Source organism: Rattus norvegicus, chromosome 17, assembly GCF_021556685.1.
Source record: "Rattus norvegicus strain SHRSP/BbbUtx chromosome 17, alternate assembly SHRSP_T2T, whole genome shotgun sequence".
NCBI lineage: Eukaryota > Metazoa > Chordata > Mammalia > Rodentia > Muridae > Rattus > Rattus norvegicus.
In genome coordinates, this window is record NC_141550.1 from 1,871,078 (window position 1) to 1,894,129 (window position 23,052).

Sequence of the window (23,052 nt, forward strand, 5' to 3'; positions counted from 1 at the left end):
GATGGCAGAATGAAAGCACAGAGGGGACAAGGCAGTAAGGGCAACAACTTCAGTGAGCACATGTAAAACAATGTCTGTGTCCTTGGTACGTATCGAAAATAACAGAAAACCTATGTCCCTGCGAAAAGTCACGAGTCTTTCAGCAGCATTGTTCATGGTGGCCTCAAGTGAAAAACAACCAAACTGACTACTAGAACAAAGCTAGATAAAATGTGGTATGTCCATACACTGGAATATTACTCAGGAATGAAAAGGAACGAGTTATAATCCTATTATTACAACAATGGATTGACCTAGAAACATGCTTCATGATGAAAGGCAAATGCAGTAGCATACATGTGTATCTATATATCGTATAGTTAATTCCACTGTTGTGAAACACCCAGAAAATACAAATCTACAAAAAGGAAAAGTGTTTTCTGGGACAGGGAGAAGGGTGTGTGGTTAAAAATGACCACTAAGCGGCACTGAGGATCTCTGAGGGTGATGAACCCTAGATCTTAGTGATGCCTATACAACTCAACCAATTCAAAAAAAACCAAAAAAAAACAAAAACAAAAACCACTGAATTGTTTATGGTATGTAAATTGTGCCTCAAGGCTGTCGAAAACACATGTGTGCATGCAGCGCCTGCAGCTGAAGCCCTGGGCAGCTGTGGAGCATTGGGTCTGTGCTGCGTGGCTTTTACTTTCCTGACTCTGGAGTGGAAAAGATTACATCAGCCCATCAGCATCAGGAGAACGCAGAAGTCTGCTCTTCAATTTCCTCCTGGATAATAGGGGAGTGTGGGGGAGACAGGGGCACGCAGAAGAGCAAGCAAGTCTGCTCCTTCTTCATTACAGAGTTCAAGCCAGGTCACGGCCCCATTAGACAGGAACCGGCTGGGCCCGGTCATACTTCAAACTGCCGGCGGGGGCAGTGCTGGGGCTTGGAAACTGCGGAGCCCACCACACCAACAACACAGGACTGTTACAGGGTGGCACACACTGAACAGTAAGTAATGAAATGAGAAACTGGTAATGCCCTTATGTTTGGTTCATATACCCTAAAACAAACACAAGCCTTTGACCTTCCAAATCTCTAAGTTAGGCTGTGCGTGTTAAAATCAACATCAACTTAATAATTACCCATAAAGAAAACATCAATCTGCTAAGCAGAGTGTGCAGTGACCTGAGACGCCCTAGCTTGTTGTCCCCTCCCATCTCTGAAAAACCTGACATTTGTCAAGCACTGACTGAACTCCTAGCTGTAACCTGGAGAGGCCCGGCAGACGGTGTACAAGCTGCTTTGCAGAGTCCTGTACTGTTGGCCATGGGAGGGGAGGTTTGGAGTAAGGATGATCTAGTGACACAGCGTGACCAGGCCCCAATGCACAGAAGGACCCAGTCAGAAACACGCCATCACCTACACATTCAGGGTAAGCACCTCAGGGCTGCAATTCCCACACGGGTTTGGAACGGAAAGGGAAATAAAGCAAAGTGCATACATGAAAAGATGACCACAATGATAGAAATCAGGGGTAGGGGTATTTTTAGTTGCAGCTAATTTGGGCAAAGATACATTTGATGACAAACAGATTGCCATGGAAACAGTCAAACAGGCAGGAAATAGGAAATGCTCTATGCATCTCCTTTCCCACTAATCCCAAGAGGGTTCCTTTTATTTTGAGAAGAAAGTAATAAAACTGTCCTGACTGCCAATATCCCCTTTACTGAGAGTTACTCTGGCCTTACTGGATGGTGGTACTGTGTGCACAGGCCCAGAACATGCACATGCTCTGGTCTGTGCAACCAGGAGTCAACAGGGGTACACAGACTATTGGTAACTGCTGTAGCCATCAGTTGGGTGTCACTTTCTTTGGCCTATGAAATCCCCAGTCCTTCCTTCTACGGATGGGAGGAAATGGGGAGAATGTTCCAGAGGCCTCCGCCCTTCCCCTAATGGAGTCTGCAGGGCAGTGACTGCTCTCTGCCAGCAGCATCAGAATGCTCTAAGAATGCTGAGGCACCACAATGGGTGGTGTCTTCTTGTGACTCACGTCCAGCTCACCCTTCTCGCTCACTTCTCTCTCATCTTCTTTCTGGATTCTGCACGTTAACTTCAGAGAGAAGACGGGATCTGAGAGGATAAGACCACAACCTGCCAATACTGATCCTGTTAGCTAATGCAACATTTGACATGAAAATTATCCTGCATAAAAAAATCATTTCTTCCCCCATAAAAAATTCAAGAATGCTTATAATCCACAGGGCATGAGAGTTTCAATCCTCAGCAATTAGGAAGCCACAGTCAGTCCACTGGGCTTTTTCCAAGGACCCTTTTAACTACTTGAAAATGACAGCTGATTACCAAGTAACAATGTGGCTCACCTATAAAACCCTTCTAAAATGTATCGATCCTCAATTACATAAGCAAGGCCATTCTGAAAAGCCTTTTTAATCATGCATAGCCCATTACTCATAGCTGAGACACACAGCCCATTTCTTTAGCATCTAAGTGGGTTTCTGTTAGTAAGTCTGAGCTTAGGGAAACATATTAGCTATTCTGAGTGAATTCTACCTGAGAATCACAGTTATTGTAAAATCTGCCCTCTATCATGGAGTGGAGGTGGGGTGGAGATCACAGTGCTTGTCTTGAAAGCTGCTCTAGCTTCTTTTGTACTCAGGACAGCAGCAGGTACCACACTTGTGGGCTGCTAGACCTTGCAAAATGAGCTTAGTTGAGACCTTACCCCAAAGCAGTAAAACAGCTTTAGTGGCTTCCACTAAAATCCCCTTGGAGGAGCCAGTGGAATTCCCAGCAGAACCCCAGTGAATTCTGCTGTTTTCTGAAGACAGGGTTTCAGGTAGGGCAGGCTGGTATCAAATTCTTTATGTGGCTAAGGATGATGACCTTGAAGTTCTAATCATCCTGTCCCTACTTTCTAAGTACTGGGATTAAAGGAAAGGCGTCGACCCAGGACAACTTCTAAGTGAGACTGGAAAGCATGCTTCTTACAACCTCCGATTCATCTAGTTGGTACCTGCCAGAGCAGTGTCTGTGCAGTTACCTGGGGACATTGCAGCTGGCTTGCAGACACCACAGCAGTATTGCAAACACCCCAGTGGCCTGTACTACAGCTGCCATTCCCTATCTATTCTCAGCTCTAGGGCTCCTGTCCTCTTAATTTAAAAGACAAATGATTGTGAAGCCTGAAAACTAGAAGGCCATCATCACTGGTAGTATTAGTAGCCACTGTTTGCGAGCAATGACCCACTGGCAGCATTTTGAGGCTGCTGTAGGATTGAGTGACCAAGAGAAAAATGTGGAATGTGAGATTTCATTCCACCTGTGTGATTCCATACCCCAGTGTTGAGGACTCTAAGGAGAGAGGAAAATGCCAGATTTCAGCTTAATTCTAAATGAGCTGCTGACCACAGCATCACTCTGTTCTCAGGAAACCACACATTCTGGGAAGAGAAATGAACAGTCCAACCACAGTTAGCATGACTAAGAAAACCAAAGTGAAATCAAGGAGTGGGAAGTACACCATGCTTCACAAATGGAAGCTTTGTCTGAACTACTGTTGAAGTAGCCTCCTCCTTATTTCTGGATAATGCCCTAAGATACATTATAGCAGGGCCCTAAGATACATTAAAGCAGGACCCTAAGATACATTAAAGCAGGTTGTCTACAAACCAAGGAAACAGTCCACTTGCTTGTAATGGTTTTCATAACAAAGCCCCAGCATGATCTCCTTCTTTCCTAACCTTCATGTAAATTCTGTATCATAGGAAACCTACAAGAGATACTTTCTGTACCAGCCTGTGACCTCAAAATGGGCTCTACACAGGAAGCAAGAGAGGAGTAGTGAGTCTAGGTTCATATCTGACACAGAAATAGAACTTCACCAGGGGAGCAGGGCAGTGGTCCTGATGGTAGCAGAAGCAGGGCTACACAGCATGACCCTGTCTCAAAAAAGCAAAATCAAACAAACAGAAAATGAGTATGAAACTGAGCAAATCAAAGTGATGAACCATCTTATTATTTTTACCTTCTGCTCTGAAGCTGTCTGTTTAACTCTCACGATTTCCATCTAAGCTGCCCCCTCGATGGGCTGTGCTGCCAATGACTTTGCATTACACACAGGCAGTTCCGCTAAGGCTTAGTCGGCTAGTGAGTCAAAGTCAGATGCAAATCATCAGTTCTGGGAACGGTATCTGCAGCTTCAATCCAAGATGGTAGGCTGGCCACAAAGCAGGCCCCAGTCCAAGCCAACAAAGCTCCAAGACCAATGGCCAGTTTGGTGGTCTGCATGCATTCCACATACATGTGCTTCTAAGGCACACACGGCTAACCTATGTGCATACACTACAGCATGAATTTTCTACTACTAAACAAGCCCAAATCAATCAGATTTGTCTTCTGAGTCTAGTGTTTGCTCATTGTAGACCGCACCATTACTGACTATTGACTATATTATCCTCAATCATCAGACAAATGCAAGGTATGCTGGGGCTTTCAGAGCCAGTATGAACTGGCACCCTTCCTCCAGTATCTTTTATTTTGTTGAGGGAAGAAATGGAGGGAGAGGAAGACTTTAGGAGTCTGATCAGTTCAGTCCCCAATCTCTTGTGTGTTCTTTACCCACTAAGAGCTCTGTCCTTCTATGTTTACCAATGCCCTTTTCCTCAACTGCCTTTTCATTCTGCCCTCTGGTAGTCCATGGTTCTAAGGTACCAAACTTTCACATCCCATGTAGACCCTTAATTTATTACTATAGTTTTAGAGATGGTTTGATTTGCCCTACGAGCAAAGTCCAACAAATTGTAAGAAATTTTTACAGGCTTAGCATGCTGCAAAGTGCCTCCCTAGAACATTCAAGGCTCTGAGCACCAGAAAGAAAAATTTCTCTAACTAAATTTGCAACTCATCAAGGTATGAACATGTACAAACATGGAAACATTACAGAAAAAATAACTAGGGAACATATCCATAAAAATATTTGAAGACTGCAGGGAGGGCAGTAGGGTGGAGCCACTCTGCATTCCAACGTAAAATGGCTGCTTACATTTGATTCAAAACACACACACACACACACACACACACACACACACACACACAGCATACACACCACACCATACATGCATACACATGCATATAACACCCCACACACACAAACACAGCACACAGTACACACACCACACCACACATGCATGCACATGCACATAACACATACACACACACACACACACACAAACACATACGCCACACCTGCACACACGCACACATGAATAATGTACACACGCTTTTATGCCACAGCTCTTTGGCCTGTGACAAATAAGGTTTCCCTTTAGGATGGGGCGCACTAGATTTCTTTCCTGTCTCCCTCAGTCACCAGAACCCACGCAGCATGCCCAGCCTCACATCTCATTTATCCATCCAGTCATCCAGAACACCAAACTGATCTGTCCCCACCCATATGGGCATTACAGACAATTCACTAAAGGAGGCACGGGACAATCAGCCACCACACAGCCTAGGGATTAAACCCAAGAGCACGCAAGGTCTGGTAACTGCGGTCAACATCTGGCCTGGAAAAGCTGTACGCTCTTTCCTCACTGCCCATTCCTTAAGCCAAGTGGCACCGCGGCTGCCTCCCTCTCTTTTCACAAGGCCCATACACAAATGGGTTTTCGGATCTCAGTAATTGTTCTAACAGAACAGAGCTTATTCCTCAAGTTGCTTGATTTATGGCTTTTCCAGTTGTTTTTGACAGTTTCCTGCTGGTGATGATTTTATTTTGTGAACTTTCCTCAGCTCTGTAGTCTTCCTATCACTACAGCACAGTACACGGTGAGATTACCAATGGCTGAAAACACTCGTTCTTTTTAACACTCTGAATCTCAATACGACAAAGAATATCCAGGGAAAACAGTAATAGACAACAAAAGTTCCCTTTTGTAATGCAATGCATTAAAACACGACACACCCCTGTTTTATGAAAGGTAAGGATCTGGGCTCTTCCCTTGCTCTGGTCTCGCAGGAGCAATGCGCTGCTAACTGTGTATGCCCCAGGTGCCCGAAGTGTGTCTGAAAACTATAAGAGCCTGGGTGAAGAGATTGTGGCAGTGACCTACCCAGCATAAGAAATGACTGTGGATCCCCTTGAAATGCATGTTTGATAGATGACAAACCCATCAGCATCATGAAAAATATGTTTCCGACATCAGACTGGAAGAGAGGTAGCCTTTTACCTGTTCGATACAACAGGGTGAAGAGAGACAGGGAAGGTTGCTGCTGTTCTAAAACACAATGGTTTCCCAGAGTAAGGTCTGGAGATGGACAAGCTGCATTTGCTGCTGGTAGAGGACAGAGATGGGAACAACCAAGGCTGAGTTTACTTCTCAGACTGTAAGTATGTTTGATGGTCTGTTTTCTCTCAGCCCATAGAGAGGAGAGTTCTAATACATATGCCTCGGGGCCACCAACCTTTCTCATTTTTGAGGAGGGGTCCTAAAATGCATTAAGTGTTTAGTGAAAGCCAGGTGTATCTACCAGGTCACCTGCCTAATTCCTATCAGGCTCAAAGGGGGCACATACCTAATTCTTCTACAAGATGACATGGGGATCCTAGTCTCTGTACCACTGGGCTCTGCCCATAGTCTAGGGACATAGCAGAGGGGCAAGAGGAAACTCTCTCAGGATGCAGGATGCTGGCAGCAGCCTTAGACACAGGGCTATAGCAGACAACACTCCACAGGGGTAAGGATGGGGCAACTTTAGAAGACAGAAGGGAAGCCACACCAAAGAATGCTTTGAGGACACAAGAGCTCTGCATCAGAAATAAAGCAGGTTCAGTGGTAGAGCACTTGCCTAGGAAGCGCAAGGCCCTGGGTTCGGTCCCCAGCTCTGAAAAAAAGAACAAAAAAAAAAAAAAAAAGAAAAGAAATAAAGCAGGCTGCTACAAACCAGGTGCTTGGAAGGTGTGGTGGCTCACTTGGGGAGACACTCGGATTTCAAACGGGAGGCACAGGCAAGGGAGTTAGGGACTCTGGGGGATAATCCACACTGCTGCTGGGCTATGAAACACAGAAACTTCTGGAGTCAACTAGGCAAGCACTACCTCGGGCAGACCACTCCAGCCCAGGGTGCCCCACAGAGGACGGGGAACACCTACACGAGGGGCAGCCATCCCCGTGGATGAGTGAAGCAGTATTCATAACACAGAAGATGAAAATATGGTCTAACAACTTGTAAATGGATAAACAAGATGTAGTAAGTCCGGCTATGGAATATTACTACGACAAAAAGAAAAGGCCTCAAAAGGAGCAAACTGCTGACACACAGGAAATGACGGCAGAGCCCCAAGCTCGGAAAGATACTTAAGCCATCCACGAGTCGACTGCAATGGAGTTTCTAGAAAAGGCAAGCCAGAAAGTGTAGAACTAGGAATAGGAATAGGAACAGGCAGGGACCAGAAATTGACAGAGAACTTGAGGTGACAAAGACGTCTGAAACCGGGCTGTGGGGCTGCAACTGAAGCACGCACAGCACCGGCCTGGCATGCTTGAGACTGGGGCTCCTCTCTCCCTCAGAGTTGGTCATGAGAGTCACACAGTTATACAAGTTTCTTACAATGCAAGATACTGCACATGTGTGAATTTTAAGGCATGTAAGCTCTACCCAGCTCAATAGTCATTAAGAGACTCAGAGCTGTGCTTTGTGGGCTCGGGGGCAGCCAGCATCCTTCCTCTTCACGTCTATACCTTCAACATCGAACATGAATACGATAGGGCGGCAAAAGGAGACCATGCCGCATGTCTACTTCTTGATTCCTTTTGTGGCACTGGATTAATGTCCCCTCCCCTGTACAGCCTACTCCCAGACAACACACTAATGGTATGAACTGCAACTGATGATTCACACAAGCCTTGAGTCCTGCTACCTTGTGAGCAGAAACAGAAGAAAAGGAAACACACACACACACACACACACACACACACACACACACACACACACACACACACTATATGGCTTTTTGGTATGAGCTAATTCAGTTTGCTTTTTATCTGTGGATACTGAGATACTAAGCCGTACAGGGTCCGTTGTGCCCATTTATCATCAAAGAGACGCTAACTTAAAAACAAACAAACAAAACTTTAAAAAATAAAAGAGGTCCCATTTTAATTGTGGTGCTGGGAACATAGGCTGTTTTCCCAGTGCCAATACACAATATCCAAAAACTCACAAGAGACAGAAAGTTGGGAAAGCTCTCGAACTATGAAATCACCAACCCCAATACTGAAACATTTTATTTCTTACTTTGCTTGAAACCAAATGTTGAAAGGGAAGAAAACAGAAACCCAACCAGGGAAAAGAAGAGGCGGGTGTGCTGGACGGAGGAGACTGGGAACCATCCACACAGTGTGGCCTACACTGGCCGAGTTGTGAGCAGAAGACAGATGCTAATTTCACACGTAATCTGTGTCTGCAGAAATCAGTCCCCTTAGTTGTACAAAACAGCCACAGCTGAGTGAGCTGAGCGGATCTGTGTCTTGCCCTCAGCCTGGAGGAGACCCACAGCCACTGTCGACCTACTGCACTCATCCTGCGCCCGAGACAGGGACCTCGTAAGCTTGTTTTCCAGTCTGCTTTCTCCAACTGCCTCTTATCTCTACTCCTTGCTCAGGGTTTTGTATGTCATGGATGTGAAATAATGTTCGTAATGAAGTTGTCTAAATAAGCAGAATTTGGTAAATAACGACTCAGAGGTGAGGTCACACTGGCCTAGGATCTCTTAATCATCCTGACTATTAAGTGTCGGCAGAATGTAGGTGATAGGCTTCAGTTTCATTTACAAAACCTGAGGGGATATATTATAAGAATGGTGTTCTCAAGTAAGACACCACCACCGCTCACAAGCAAATGAATCAAAGCCATTCCTGTCCGTGCCTACAAGTCAGACAAAAGTATTAACGTGGATTCAGTCAACTCAGTTACTCCATTTCCCACCGTAACTTCCAGCCCATGTGTGCAAAAAGTTGTGTCATCAAGGAAGGGCCAGGCACGAAACAGGAGTGTGGGATGTCCTCGGGTAAAACGCATCACACAACGGAAGCCTTCGCTACTGCTCTGTGGTTCCCCCATATTGCTTTACCAGTGATTGCTGGTGTGTCTTGTGTTGTGCCTTCCCACAGCCAGAAACTACAGCTCATTTTCCTTGGCATTTTCCCAACAGTTTTTGACGGAGGACCTGCTATATAACAAATTCAAGACAATGCTCTGGGTAAATGAGTTTTCTGTGTTACTCATTACTCAAGAATAGGTAATTGCTTTTCTGTGTATAACTCTGTGATCATATAGCAGAGAACATGTGAACTCAGGGTTTTGTGAGAGTAAAGCAGAAGAGAGATGGAATTTTCTAGCTGAGAGACCTCAGAAAGCCTCCTGCCCCTAAGTCGCCTTCCCTGAGTGGCACCCAGAGCCCCCTCCCCTCCCCATATCTCAGTCAGCTCAGGTCTGCCTGTAACAGTTTCTACATTTCAAACGTTTTAAGCAGAGTCTAGAAAGGACATCAGAAAAACAGATTCAAACCACAGCATGTATCACGTCATTTGGTTTTCAGTCTATTCACCAAAAAGTCAAAAATTAAACTCAAGGCCAAGTGGCAACTGTGGAAAGTGGCCCACAGTAATCCAATCTTACAGTAAGAGTTTTGGAATTTAAAGAAGACAACCAGAAAGGAAAACAAAAACCAACCAACCCAAACAAAACAAAACAAAACAAAACAACACCAGGTCACTCTGAAGAAAAGAAATGAGACCAAATAAATAAGTACAAGTCAAGTTTAAGGACACACTTACAACCACACAGCCATGATGTCACCATAACCCTTCCTAAGGAACAGACACTAGAACCAGCTTCCAAATTCGGACAGGAAGAGCTAGCACCAGAGAGTGGCCTTGAAGTTGTGAAGGGTGCTGGAGTCCTGAGGTTGTATACACTCCCTAGAACGACAGTGCACACCACTGCCTCTGTTGACAATGCCCACACATGGGCAGTGTGAAATTACAGGAAAAACAGTCATCTTGTTCACCATTCAGACATATTTACTTGGGAGCAAAAGGATATTTCGGGTCACATGATAAAGGGGGAAGGAACAGAAACGGTGTCTAATTTCCTTCCTGCTCATATCACAGAATCAATAAAAAGTACCCTGGAGAGCCAAACCACACATTTCTCCAAACCCACCCCCCTCAAAAAAAAAAAAAAAAAAGACAGAACTGATTCACTAGTTCATATGAAAATGAAACTGAGATAGGTGAGACTTTCACAGACCCGCCTGAGGAATAAAGAGGTTCTCAGAGGAAAACAAACCCCAGGGTGAGCATCAGGCCCAGCCGCAAGCCCTCCTCGTAGAAGACACTGAAGAGATGGTCCCCAGGAAAGCCAGGGAAGCTAGAACCATATATTTTCATGGATAACCAGTAAAGAACAAAATAAATAGCACACTTAAACAAAATGGTAAAAGGTTTGGTCTTGCTTTTTGTCTTTTTTTGGTACCTTTTTTTTTTTAATTGCATCGGCACGGAGGATTGTAAAAGTAAATACCACTTGTGAGCTTCATCATCTAATCAATGCCACAAATACTTGTGAGGCCACATGCGGTCTTCTCTGAGTGCCGGGCTCCCAAGGTTGAATATGTATCAGATACACGTTGGCTGGCTTCTAGGCTGAATGCACTCAAGTGTCCGCCTGCTATAGCACATAATTAATGGAAACAATGACAGGTCCTAACCCAAGGTGACACCAGTAGGTGCTACTAAAAATAACACATCTTATTGGTGCCATATGAGCACAGGCACAAAACAGCAGCTCATTAAAATGCCTAAGATGAGAGTGAGTGCCAAGCATTCTGTCACAGGAATGAAATTAACGCTGCCTATAAAAGTAACTAAAAAGCCACAAGAATGTCCTTCGCCCACCTCCCTTTTCCACTCAAGTTTTATATGAAAATAGCTTTCATCTTTCGATGCGGGGAAGAATTGGTGGTGGCTGGCATCAAACACACTGAAATCAACACAAGTGTAATTATCTGCACACTTTCAAGTGTTTTCAAAATACATGCTGGACGAGATTTTCTTAATTTAGAAACGTGTGCTTTGTGTTGGTGGCTGAGGATTAAGAAGAATTTTAAGAGAATGCCCAAAAGATTATTTTCGTAGCAGTTTTTTGACCAGCTCATATTGCACCAACTTACACAGAATGTCCGATGCAGTCTGCACCGCCTTTGTGTCTGACAGACATTCACTTCAGCTGCTGCACGTAAATCACTGAGAACCGGGCTTGACACACGACGAGTGTTAGTTAGCTACTGGTGCATTAATGGCTCCATTCAGAGGGTCTGTCAGGAGGTGTGTGAGGACGAGTGGATGACTGTTGTTAGGATAAGTGCTGAGGGCAGGCGGTCATTGTTTTAATTTTTCCTGTTATACCAGTTTAAAGCTGGCAGGGATTTCAGAACAGAGATGTCAGAATTTCTTCTGGTTTTAAGTTGTAGACTCTTAAAAAGAATCAGTCTATGGAACAGATGAAAATTTAATGGTATAAAATTACACAAACCAGACTGTCTTCCTGAGGCTACAAAAATATTTTTTATCAACAATTTTCTCTTGGTCCAGCTTAAAGAAAGTGAAAGATGTCAAGATCTTGCATGATCTGATCTGACATGAGACCTGGATGTAGAACGTTCAATGACGTATTTGTTAAGAATTGATCATAAATACAAGGGCAGGAAGAGGTGCAGAAACAAAGCCCAGGTATACAGGATTACCTCAGCATCTCAGCAATACAGGAACTACATACAGATCTCTCTCTCTCTCTCTCTCTCTCTCTCTCTCTCTCCTTGGTTGCTCCATAACAACTTTCATTAATTACTCTATGCCCATCCATCACTCACATAAATCCTTCTCCAAAGGCAAGGCACAGGACACAAAGACACCCTCTGAGGAGGTGAAGGGTGGCTGGTAATTCATTAGAACCCATAAAGCTTTTCTATGGAAATCAAGAATCAATGAAGCTATTGTATGAGACCATGGCTCTGCAAGTGTGGACTAGTTATGGATTCTCACAGAGCAACAGTACTCTTAAAAGAGACAAGGGCACCAAGCCTAGGAAACTCCAGGGGAGCCTTGCCTCAGGTAGAAGGGCAGCCACCCAAACCCACCAGGTTGCTGGGTGCAGGGAGTGGCTGCAAGTAAGCGCTGGTACTTGGCCGCCTGCTCCCTGTTCTCAAGGGCTGCTTTTACTGGCTTGTGCCTGGAGGGCTACAAGTGAATGAAGCCTATCAGCCACCACTGGCTGCTGTGGATCCAGTAAATAGTTAAGTAACTTTAAAACAAAAATCTTTAATACTGGTTTCCAGAATTACAACAGAATATAAAAGACTTATGTCACAAAGGACAAACACTGTGATAAACTATTTCAAGCCTAAAACACCTACCTTTAACATTCTAGGTACACACACACACACACACACACGCGCGTGCGGAGAGGGAGAGGGAGACAGACAGACAGACAGCAGAAGTGTGGCGTAAGTGTACAGTGTGCCTCAAAAGGAGTTAACAGCATGCAGACCTCCCTAGGTTCGCACACACTTAAAGTCACAGTGCACTATTATCCCAACAGAGATTACCACTGGTTGTGTGGCTCCGAGTCAAGAGTGCAATAAGAAAAGTGCTGTAAAAGCAGATTACATTGCTGCAAACTTTAGCATTTTATCAGAAGGAGAACAAACAGAGCTGACTACTTGCTGCTGTTGGCCATGAGTCTCACTCTCCTGTTCAGTTTTTACATTTAACCTGGACATCTCACTCCGAGTTCAGGCAAAATGTAAGCTCCAAAGTTCTGCTGTCTAGTTTGTGGCAGGAGCCAACAGTGCCGGCTCTTGGTGACAATTAGGGCTCACAAAGGCTGGTTCACCTCCCCCTGGACATTTGCTTCAGATACGGCAGACACAGAGGATGGCTTGTGAGTCACCCCAGTGGCTGGGAAGCCAGCCTATGAATACTTCTGATCTCAGCATGCACACAAAGGCTAAAATGGAAATGGCAGGGGGTTTTCCTCTAAGTTATCAAATGTGCAGTAACCAAGAAGGCAGATTCTTTTGAATCTTACCATATAAATTATTTTCTTTTAAACTCCAAGTGCATTGTTTTTAAAATACACTATAAGGTATTTTCATAAGGTGCTATTGTGTTATGTATTTTAGTTCTTGGAATGTTGAAGTTATCTAAACTTTTTTCACATGTACACACCTTAAAATATTAGTTCTTATTCTATAATGGTGATATACAATTTGTTTACCTTTGAGGTAAAAGTTAATGTGTTCTTCCAAAGCCAGTAATAGATCATTGTAGCAAGAGCTATTACTGTTAACACTCTCTCTCTTTCTCCTCACTGTTGGAATCACAGTGCTAACCAGCCCCACAGAGATAGCCCAGGACTGCCGTCTTCCTGCCATACAGGTTCTTGCTTTTTTGTAGCCAAATTTACTCAAACTAAATAACAAGCATTTGAAATAACAGAAAAAGGAAGAGTATCAGAGTGGGTGGAGAAATATTCCAGGAGCAGGAGTGAGGACACGGGTTTGAGGGAGTCTGGTTACATTCACGGCAGAGAGCGGGGGCTAGGACAACATGGAAAGGAACGGCAAGGGACATCCAAGGAGATGCAAAGGGGAGAGTGATGGAAGTCCATAAAGATGGCTCCCTGGTAATAGGAATGGCAGCGAGAGACACCACATGAGGCCAGGGCAGTCGGGAAAGCACTCCAGTCACTTACAGGGTGAGGTGGCACAGTAACTTGTTCCTTTAGCTCGACTCGCAGACAGACTGCACTGCTTTTCTAGCTGAAACTCTCAGCTAGTATTTCAAGCTCCATCAGACTGTGCCCACCATTTAGCAACTAAGACGATTTCTTTAAGGGGAAAACAAATGTCTCCCATAAAATGACATTCTTTCCACAGAGCTCTGAGTCTGGCCCGCTGCCATGGCTGTTTTCCTTTCTCGAGATATCCAGTCAGTTCTGTTTTTCACCAGGCAGTAAGAGCTGCCTTCGCCTATCGAAGGAAAATGCTGCAGTCCTCCCATAGTCAGTACAGGCCACTTAGCCAAAGTCCCTTGGATCTAGCCCACAGACCAGACCCGTTCAACCAAATCCACTTAGTCCAGTTCAGTCCAGTCTGACCTGGGTTGACTCCTGAGAGAGTTTGAAGGTGCGGGACACTTGAGGAATGGAGAATATGGAGGGAGCTGGTCATCGGGGGAGAGGGCAAGGACAAAGAAGACAAAGGAGCAGACAGCAGCTAGGTCTAGAACATGCACGCCTGACACATACACTCTTATTTCAGTCTTGCTAAATTAGTAAAGCAGAAACATGCACAGTGGGGCACGGAAAGGACACATGTGTTAACTTGCTTATGGCCCAGTAGACATTTTTAATTTTGTTTTCCTTTTTATTTTATTTTGAGACAGATCTCTTTACACAGCTCTGGCTGTCCTGGAACTATATAAACCGGGCTGGCCTTAAACTCAAGCCTTTGCCTCTTGAGTGCTAGCTATTAAGGTATGAGCCAGGCTCAGCAGCTTATCAGAATCAACAGTGAGGGACCTATTGAAGGTCCCACCAGCAACAGGATCAAGTCCTAGCACCAGGCTTGGGTTGAATGCTCACCTCAGTGATCCCTAGGTTCTGTGCCTTTCGGGTTGCACTCTAATGCCTTTGGGTCACAGACCTGGACTGCTCACCTGGCCCTTCACGGTGCCCACCTTTCTTGTCAGACACTTCTCCCAGGTATGGGAGGGAAAGTGCATGTTGGGGCTGGACCTGGGAAAAAGGGGTGGGGACACCCACACAAACACATGTCTCTGGGCACACCGGATGTCCTTGCACTCCTAGAAAGAAAGGCCATCCAATTCAGCTTCAAGTTCTTTAAAATCACTACCCACATTATCTAGGAAGAAATTCAGGGGCGGCTTTTCCAGTAGGCCTACTGGGGCACAGCGGAGACCTGGTTGGGGGAGAGCTGTGGTGGAAGGTGGAGGCCTCTGTGTTTTGTTAGCCTCCCGGGTTTTAGAGACGGTCACTGCTTCAGATTGATCGTGGCAATACCAAGTACTCAATAGCAACGTCTCCCCCTTTCCACGTGTGGCTGGTCTTATTTCCAGTTTAATAACTATACCTACAAACATTCGTTCAAGCGCTAGGCACACCAGAAGGCTTTTCACTCTTTAGCTATTTTATGATCTCATTCATTAGTCACAAACCTTTTAAAGAAACCTAAGTTGTGAGAGAACCACAATCACAACCTGCCTAGCATGTAAGGTACGGCTCCAGATCCATTGCTTAGAAGACTTGTTTCTTACCACTGCTCAACTGAGTTGACACACACAGCTTGCTCTTTAGAGGCTGGGAGGGGGAGCACTTCTCACACAGTTTGGGCCCTTGCATGTCCGCAGCAATATGCCTAGCTAGTTCTTTCGCCAGGTCTCTTCCAAGTGGCCCCGAGTGTCCTTAAGTGCATACTGAAACTCCACATCACCATTACTGTGAGCTCTGTGCACGTTCTCAGATGCCTGATGCCCATACTAAGGCAACACAGAAGCTGGCAGCATAGCTATCAGCAAGGATTTGGCTTCAGAGCCCAGTGATTCATCATCTATCCCAGCGGCAGAACAACACACCGCTATTTTGGTCCCTTAGTGCTATAACCCCCCCCACACCGGCCCAACTGCAAAAGTATATTTAAGCAAAATTGACAAAACCAAAACATGTCATTAACATTTGTCCCCTTTTCAGTAAGTAAGAAAAGGGGCTAATGGGCTACTCACCTGATTTCAAAATATTTATCACAAGTTTCAACCCCACGCATTCATGACGGGAAGCAGCAAGCAAAGTCTACAAAGTAACTATTAAAATTCCAAATTCAGGAGGTAGAATGCTGAGTGAAAAGGAAAATTGGTCCTGGCGTGTCTGAAGTTGCCCACTTCTCACACAGCCGGTCGCCAGTTCCCACAGGATTCCTGGTAGGGGTTTGGCTCTGTGGGCCCATGTGCTGATGCCTGCCTGTGGGGGTCTGCCTGGAAGAAGCTTTCGTTTCTCGGGGGCACCCCTGCAGTGTAAGGAGCACGTGACAGGCCCCCATCCCGGTCAAGTCGGACACCACTGTTATCTGTTTCCCACACTGGTAAAGCTTTCTTGCAGAAAGCACAAACTCCCCATCGCTAGCAGACACCGAATCTTGGGCACCAGGCAGCACACAGGAGCTCCTCCCAGCAGCACTCTCCAGGGCCTCCTACCTTTTCAAAGGCGGCTTCACGTTTCCTTCGTTGGCGTTTTCCGGGTCTTCGGTTCACTCGAATCCATTTGGCCACCTGAAGTCAAAACCCAACAGCATTTAAAGCAGGCCGAGATACCGGTGTCCACCTCACCTGAGCAGCAGGCACTGCTGTCACCTCTGCCCACCACACTTACCTCGGAGCCCACTTGCCGTACCAGCCTACTCGGCGAGCAGTCCTTGGCCTTGCGCTCCTCCTGCAGTGCCTGCGGGGAGAACAAGTCAAGTTCACGGAGCCCAGAGCCACAAGCGCGACACCTCGGCAGGCGGGCGGGCGGGCGGGCGGGCGGGAGAGCGAGCAGGCGGGCTGGCGAGGCGGGAGCGGGCGGGGCGGGGCCTGCCTTAAAGGTGTAGGCGCCCAGGTCCTAGCTGTTATTGTTCTCAGAAAGTACCCTCTGCCTGGACCTGCTCCCGGACTCACCTCGCCCCACAGATCCATCCACCCATCCACCCACCCACCCACCTATCCACCCGTCCCACCCACCTATCCACCCGTCCCACCCATCCATCCATCCATCCATCCATCCATCCATCCATCCATCCATCCATCCATCCATCCATCCATCAATCCCCCGGTGTAGTCTGAGGCTCAGGTTGCAGGTTGGAGGGACCCTGAACCGGGGATTCCGAGGGGAAGCAACTTTTCTACCGGCACCACCAAGGTGGCAGGTGGCAGGTGAAATAGGGAGTCCCTTATTCACGCGTCACCATGGACCTGAAAAGGGGGCCCTCCTGTTCCACACCTAAGGATGGACTTGCCCCATGTTCCTCCGTCCCTCTGCACCAGCCGGGCTGAGGAGAGGCTGGCTGACTCTGCTGCCCGACTCTGCTGCCCTTTAACTTTATCACATTTCTTAAAAAAAAAAAAAAGTCTGTCGGGCCCTCTTTATTGCTACTCCATCCTTCTTTCAAGATCAAAAGGTTTAGATCAAAGGCAAGATCAAACTCCGGACTTTAAATAGAAGCAACTTCGCCATGGAGTACTTTACACAAAGAGGAGTTGCTTAATGAGACACCAGAATGGAAAACTTTATTGTACCCTCCATTCCCAAACACAACCGGACCCTCATGTGGCCACTAAAGATGGCTATGTCCTAAAATAGACAACAGGCCTGTTGGGGATTCTTAGTAGTGTTTACATTTCCAGATATGTAAACCAAACAAAACCAACAAAACAAAACTCTAGAACATAAGCAGATGCAGTCAGCTCTGTACCTCACTGTCTAGGTGCAAAAATGCATACCCACTTGCTAAGTACTTAACACGTATTAAGATGACCTTACACACGTGTACAACCATCGCATCCGATTTTGTCCTGCTTTAAGGGGAATGCATAGAAATACTTAATGCTTTGGAAAGCGGGGAAGCACACACATATAAACAGATAAAAATCTTTATACATTACATTATGCAGATCTACTTAATTTTAAACAGAAAGAAAACTTTGAATTATTCAAGCTTTATGCTACTCATGATTCCAGAATCAATATATATCCATCCTGGCAGACACTGCCTTTGATCATTAATTTTTCCCCTTGGGTGTTTACCATAAGAATACTAACAAACAGTTCAATACAAAGAGTTTATTAATAGTAAGAAATAACTATTACAAATTAAGTTTTAACACAGACATCTACAAGAATCTGTTATGGCTGGATAGTATTTAAAGTACGTAAAGGTTCTTTCCCTCCTTGGTCCAGTTTTCATTTCACTGTAATCTCAAATCACATGCGTATGTGAAATTGTTCTCAAACCCATAACTCCCATGGAGCCACCGGTAATAATCTTAGGTTCAGACATCTAGAACTCTGGCCCCACCAAACAGCCCTTTTCACCCCTGCCCAGCACTGGGAATGCACAAGAGCTCTGACTTAGACTGAATGGTGCCCTAATGTGTACCCCCTTGTCCCACAATCCCTTCCATAGAGAAGCCATGAGAGTCTTTCCAAAGGAAATTGCAATCCCATCCCTTTGCTTTGCTGGAAACACATGACTTGCCTCTGGCTTCTACCTGAAGTATCATGTCTGAAAGGCTTCTCCTCACTATCAATGCTAAGTCTAATATTCCCCAGGATTCTAATAGCACCCTGCCTGCATCATCTTCTGTAAGTCTGTCACTGAGACCTCGTTATCAGAGCAGGGTTAAGTTTCAGACCTTGAAAGCATAGATCTCACACCCCTTCCCCACACTTTATCATTACCATTGCACTTACATTTCACATTTCTTAGGTTTGAAGAACCAGTGTTATGAAACTGAAATTCAGCCCTCATCTTATATTAGGCTCACTCAGTGTGGCACGATTTACATGGCTATTTAGTTTTAATCTATCACGTGGGTGTGTATGTGGGGGAGGTGTGCATGTGTGTGTATGTGGGGGAGATGTGTGTGTGTGTGTGAGTGTGGGGGGGTGTGGGGGGGAGGTGTTGGGGGGAGGTGTGTGTGTGCATGTGGGGGAGGTGTGTGTGTGCATGTGGGGGAGGTGTGCATGCGTGTGTATGTGTCATGTCATGTGTGTAGAGGCAGAGGACAATGTGCAAGTCTGGTCTTTCCTACCTCAAGGGATATGAGATAAAGTTCAGGCTATCAGCCTTGCAGCAATCACCTTCAACCTGCTAAGCCAATTGCCACCTTGGTATTTATTTTTATGATTAACTGATTAAATGTCTATCTCCCTAACCATATTTTAAGCTCCTGGAATGGCGCTATCTTGTTTTTTCCTTGACTTTTGTCTAGTCACTAAAACATAGCCTAACACACAACAGATATTCAATGCCTTAACAGTGAAGGGGAACTGGAGAGAGAGAGAGATCGAGGTCAGGGGATCAAAGCACCTGCTCCCAAGCCTGATGACCTCAGTTCAATCCACAGGGTCCACATGGCGAAAGGGGAGAACTGACTATACACTCCTATCCAACATACATTCAGATAGTAATAAATAAATAGGTGAAATAAAATTGTATTTAAAGTAAATAGAAGTAGACAGGGACACAGGAACACACATACATAGTTCAAGGATGGTTTAATCTTACAATTATTATGGCTCTAATTAACTCTAATTTCTTTAACTGCTAGAATATCACCATTTATAAAAAGCATAGAATTGCACATTTAAAGAAGAAGAAGGAGGGACACAGTTCTAAAATGACTTAAAAAAAACAAAAATAGAAAATAAAAGTTCCCTATTCACCAGTAATTCAAATTACATCTTGGTGCTGGGGCTGAATTTAACCCAGAATGAAGGATGTAACACTAGAAAAATTAATGTTCTTATTGTTCAGTGCAACCAGAATACATTTCTCTGGCGCTGACTTAAATCCCTCCTTGCTTATGAGTTAACGCAAATGTCAGTAGGCTGTGGGGAAACCTTTAAACATAGTGAAAATTTGCAGTCAGGGATGGACAGTCTAGCATCTCCCAGAGTGGCAAAAGTACTTTCAAGATATCCTTTAAAAATGCACTGTTTTATGTTTGAATTGTATCTTTTTAAATGCCTCAGCTAGTTGACAGGCATGTTTGGGAAGGAAGTTTTTCTAAGAAACTTTTTGTCAAAGCAGTTTGTAATAGTCAAAGACAGTTTCAGAGCCTGAGGAAATGCCATTGCTTTTAAACAAAAGCCCTGCTAAATACAGAAACTGGAGACTATTTTCACAGAGAAAGTATATTTTGGTTTTCTTTTTCAATCTTTTTTTTTTTTTTTAAAGTGGAGGAGGAAGTTACTCCTCTCACGGGAAAGGGGAAAGGGTTCTGATGCCAATCTCATACTGATAGGGTGGGCGCCCTCTTCCTGCTTCCATTTGGTGAATGAAGCATAGCACAGAGGAATTGAGGAGAGCCCCCACAGGAAGCCCTGTAGGGCAAACATAGGGAGCCCTTTAATTATTCCAACAGACAGCAAATTATGCTCCCCTGGGCAAAGCCAAGGGAGAACCATCTGTAGAGAGAAGCCAAGGACTTTGGCTCCCAAAGGATCTAAGGGCTCTGTTACTAACCTACGCCAGACTTACAATATCAGCACTGGAGAGACTGTGGCAGGATTGCGAGTTCTAGGACAGCAGGTATCTGCAGGGTCTGCAGATACTGTCACCTACAGATGAAGGAAGCAACAGGAATAAGCTGACCAAACATTGCAGCTTTAAATCTTGTCTGAATATAACACACCTTACACCTTGTTTTCTCTGAGTTTAGAAGAAAGCATATTGTTTTTGTCTGCTCCATCAATGCTATGATGAAGGCTCTAGTTTCTTTCTGAGAGAGATTTTAGCCCTGTTGTATGGGCATAATCTTGCAGCATAATTTCAGAAGTATGGATCACACAGGATGGCCCATGACAGGCTTAGCTCCCTGCCCACATTTATGTTTTCCTGTTTGTAAGTGCCACCCTGACCTCATCAGTATTACCCAGAATGCTATGCAGAACCCAGGCTAGTGTACGGTGTGTAAGGTGCTGATGTCTCCTTCCCTCTTGTACTTTTAGTACTAAGGACTGAGCCTCAGCATGATGCACCCTAAAAAGGACCCCACCAATGGACTGTGCTCTTTGCTGGAAGCTCATGAGCCTTGCTAATTAAGGAAGGCTAACTAATGGTGTTGTGCTAACAAAAAAACAAATCAAAAACAAATCATACACATAGCAGGCACTCATACACACTTCCCACTTCCCAGACAATCAACGCTTAAACTCCTCCCAGGGGGATGTGATTGAGTTCATGCTTGGGTTCAGTCTGATCTCTATAACATTGGCCCTGGAGTTCATCTTCCTGTGCTCTAGGCATGCCCTCTTATCATCTAGATCTGGCGAGATGTCCCTGACCTTTCTGGAGGGACAGCAAGAGAAAAGGTCCCATGAACCCACTGCTGTGCTACTCCTTCCCTCAGTTTTACTTCTCTCTGTACCAATGCCAGGGAATTTCAAACGAAGCCACCGTGCTTTACCTTCCTGAGAACATGGAGCTTTGGGGCCCTCCTTAGCCAGGCAGAAACCTCAGGGACAGTTGGGACAGTTGCTGGATATTAAGTGTCACCCCTCACCCATCTTTCCGCCAAGTTCTGCCATGCTGTTTTGGAAGCTGCCTTAACTCCATTTTGAGCAGGAGAGGTCTGAATAAATAAGAGTATTGGGTTTTACATTTTTTCCATTTTAATTTGCATTTTTCCTTGGTGAGCTGGAAAATGACATATTTCCAGTGTTTCTCTTCATTAACAGAACACTTGGAAGTTACATATGAAAGCTAAGGCCATATGGTTATGTTCTTTATGAAGTTCAAAGAAAATATTAGGAAACAACAGTAAAGATAATACTGCATATATACCACACAGCTGTCATGAAAATGTTGACCGTGGGGCTAGAGAGGCGAGTCAATGGTTAAAAACATTGACTGCTGGCTCTATCAGAGGTTCTGAGCTCAATTCCCAGCATCCACATGGTTGCTTATGACCATCTATAAAGGGATCTGATGCCCTTTTCTGGTATGCATGTGTACATGCAGCAGAGGCCTCATCCATATATTAATATTAATATTAATAACAACAGAAAGAAAATGTTGACCCAGCTCAATGATATCAAAGCCAGAGGAAAGGTGCTCTGAAGCACCAGTTATCAGAGATCACAAGAGCCTTGTAACTGGGAGAAAGCTGGAACAGCCCAATTTCAACAGAAGCAGTTTACACAGCACTGGACACCTAACCTGCTCTGCCTGTGCCTTGTAGGGGCCACAGCTTAAGAATGGAGACATTGGGTCTTAGGTAATTCTAGTGCCTTTATCACTTCATATAGCCTGGCCTTCAAGTTCTGATTGGAACTATGGGACCATTCACTGTGACCATGTCACTTTAAAAATATTGTTTATTATATGGATCTGATTAACCCTGGGTCAAAACACAGACCACAAAATGTAACCAAACCCCATAACATCTGCTGGAAGAGACATTAGCAAAAACTCTTCCCCACGAGTGTGGCTGTAGCTCTTTAGTGTATGAACGTGTATGTGCAGATGTGCATGCATGTGTACACATCAATGTGGAGGCAATAAGACCCTCAACTTCCCTGGAAGTTGTTCACTTTAGTTTTTGAGACAGGTTCTCTCATTGGGCTGAAGCTTGACAAGGTGGTCACAGTCTGCCTGCCTTGCCTTCCCAATGCTGGCCTTTGTTATACCTGTTCTATGGATCAAATTCAGGTCACCACATTGGCATAGCAGGCATTTTATTAAGTGTGCCATCTTCCTAGCCCCCAGGGTAATTCTTCATGTGACCTTGACATTTACTCATAGACACTATAACCTTAAAGGGTCCTCACAGGTGAAATACAAAATTACATACAGGGGCTTTCCATCTGCAATTCCTACCTCTAAATGCTCTGAGAATCACAGTGTGAGTGAGTGTGAGTGTGTGTGTGTGTGTGTGTGTGTGTCAGTGTGGGTATGTGGTGTGTTGTGGTGGGAGGGCTGTGTTGATGTGGGAGGGGGTTGGGGTGTGGGAGTTACAAATCTCAGCATTTGGAGCCCCCTAGGACTTATGCCTCAGAGTCATCTTAAGGGCCTCTTGTTCAGTAACCCCACTGTTGAGTGCCAAGAACAACTGCTTTGGGTGGTTTTAACAATGCCCTACATATAACAGCTTCCAAAAAATATTATAGATGTTTGGGAGGCATCTGACTTTGAAGGTCAGTAACACA

At 45.0% G+C, this 23,052-nt stretch overlaps 1 protein-coding gene across 13 annotated transcripts in view; it reads right to left on the reverse strand.

The window, feature by feature from the left end:
- Positions 1 to 23,052, reverse strand: part of Aopep (aminopeptidase O) — a 315,985-nt gene that overhangs the window by 45,351 nt on the left and 247,582 nt on the right. For all 13 annotated transcript variants that reach the window (XR_015640651.1, XR_015640652.1, NM_001012346.2 and 10 more), the window contains 2 exons: positions 16,516 to 16,584; positions 16,341 to 16,415 (listed from right to left, as the gene is read on the reverse strand). Coding sequence is in view for 11 of the 13 variants with exons in the window: in NM_001012346.2 (NP_001012346.2) it covers positions 16,341 to 16,415; positions 16,516 to 16,584 (144 nt within the window). In the remaining 2 variants the exon portion in view is untranslated. The remainder of the gene's footprint in view (positions 1 to 16,340; positions 16,416 to 16,515; positions 16,585 to 23,052) is intronic.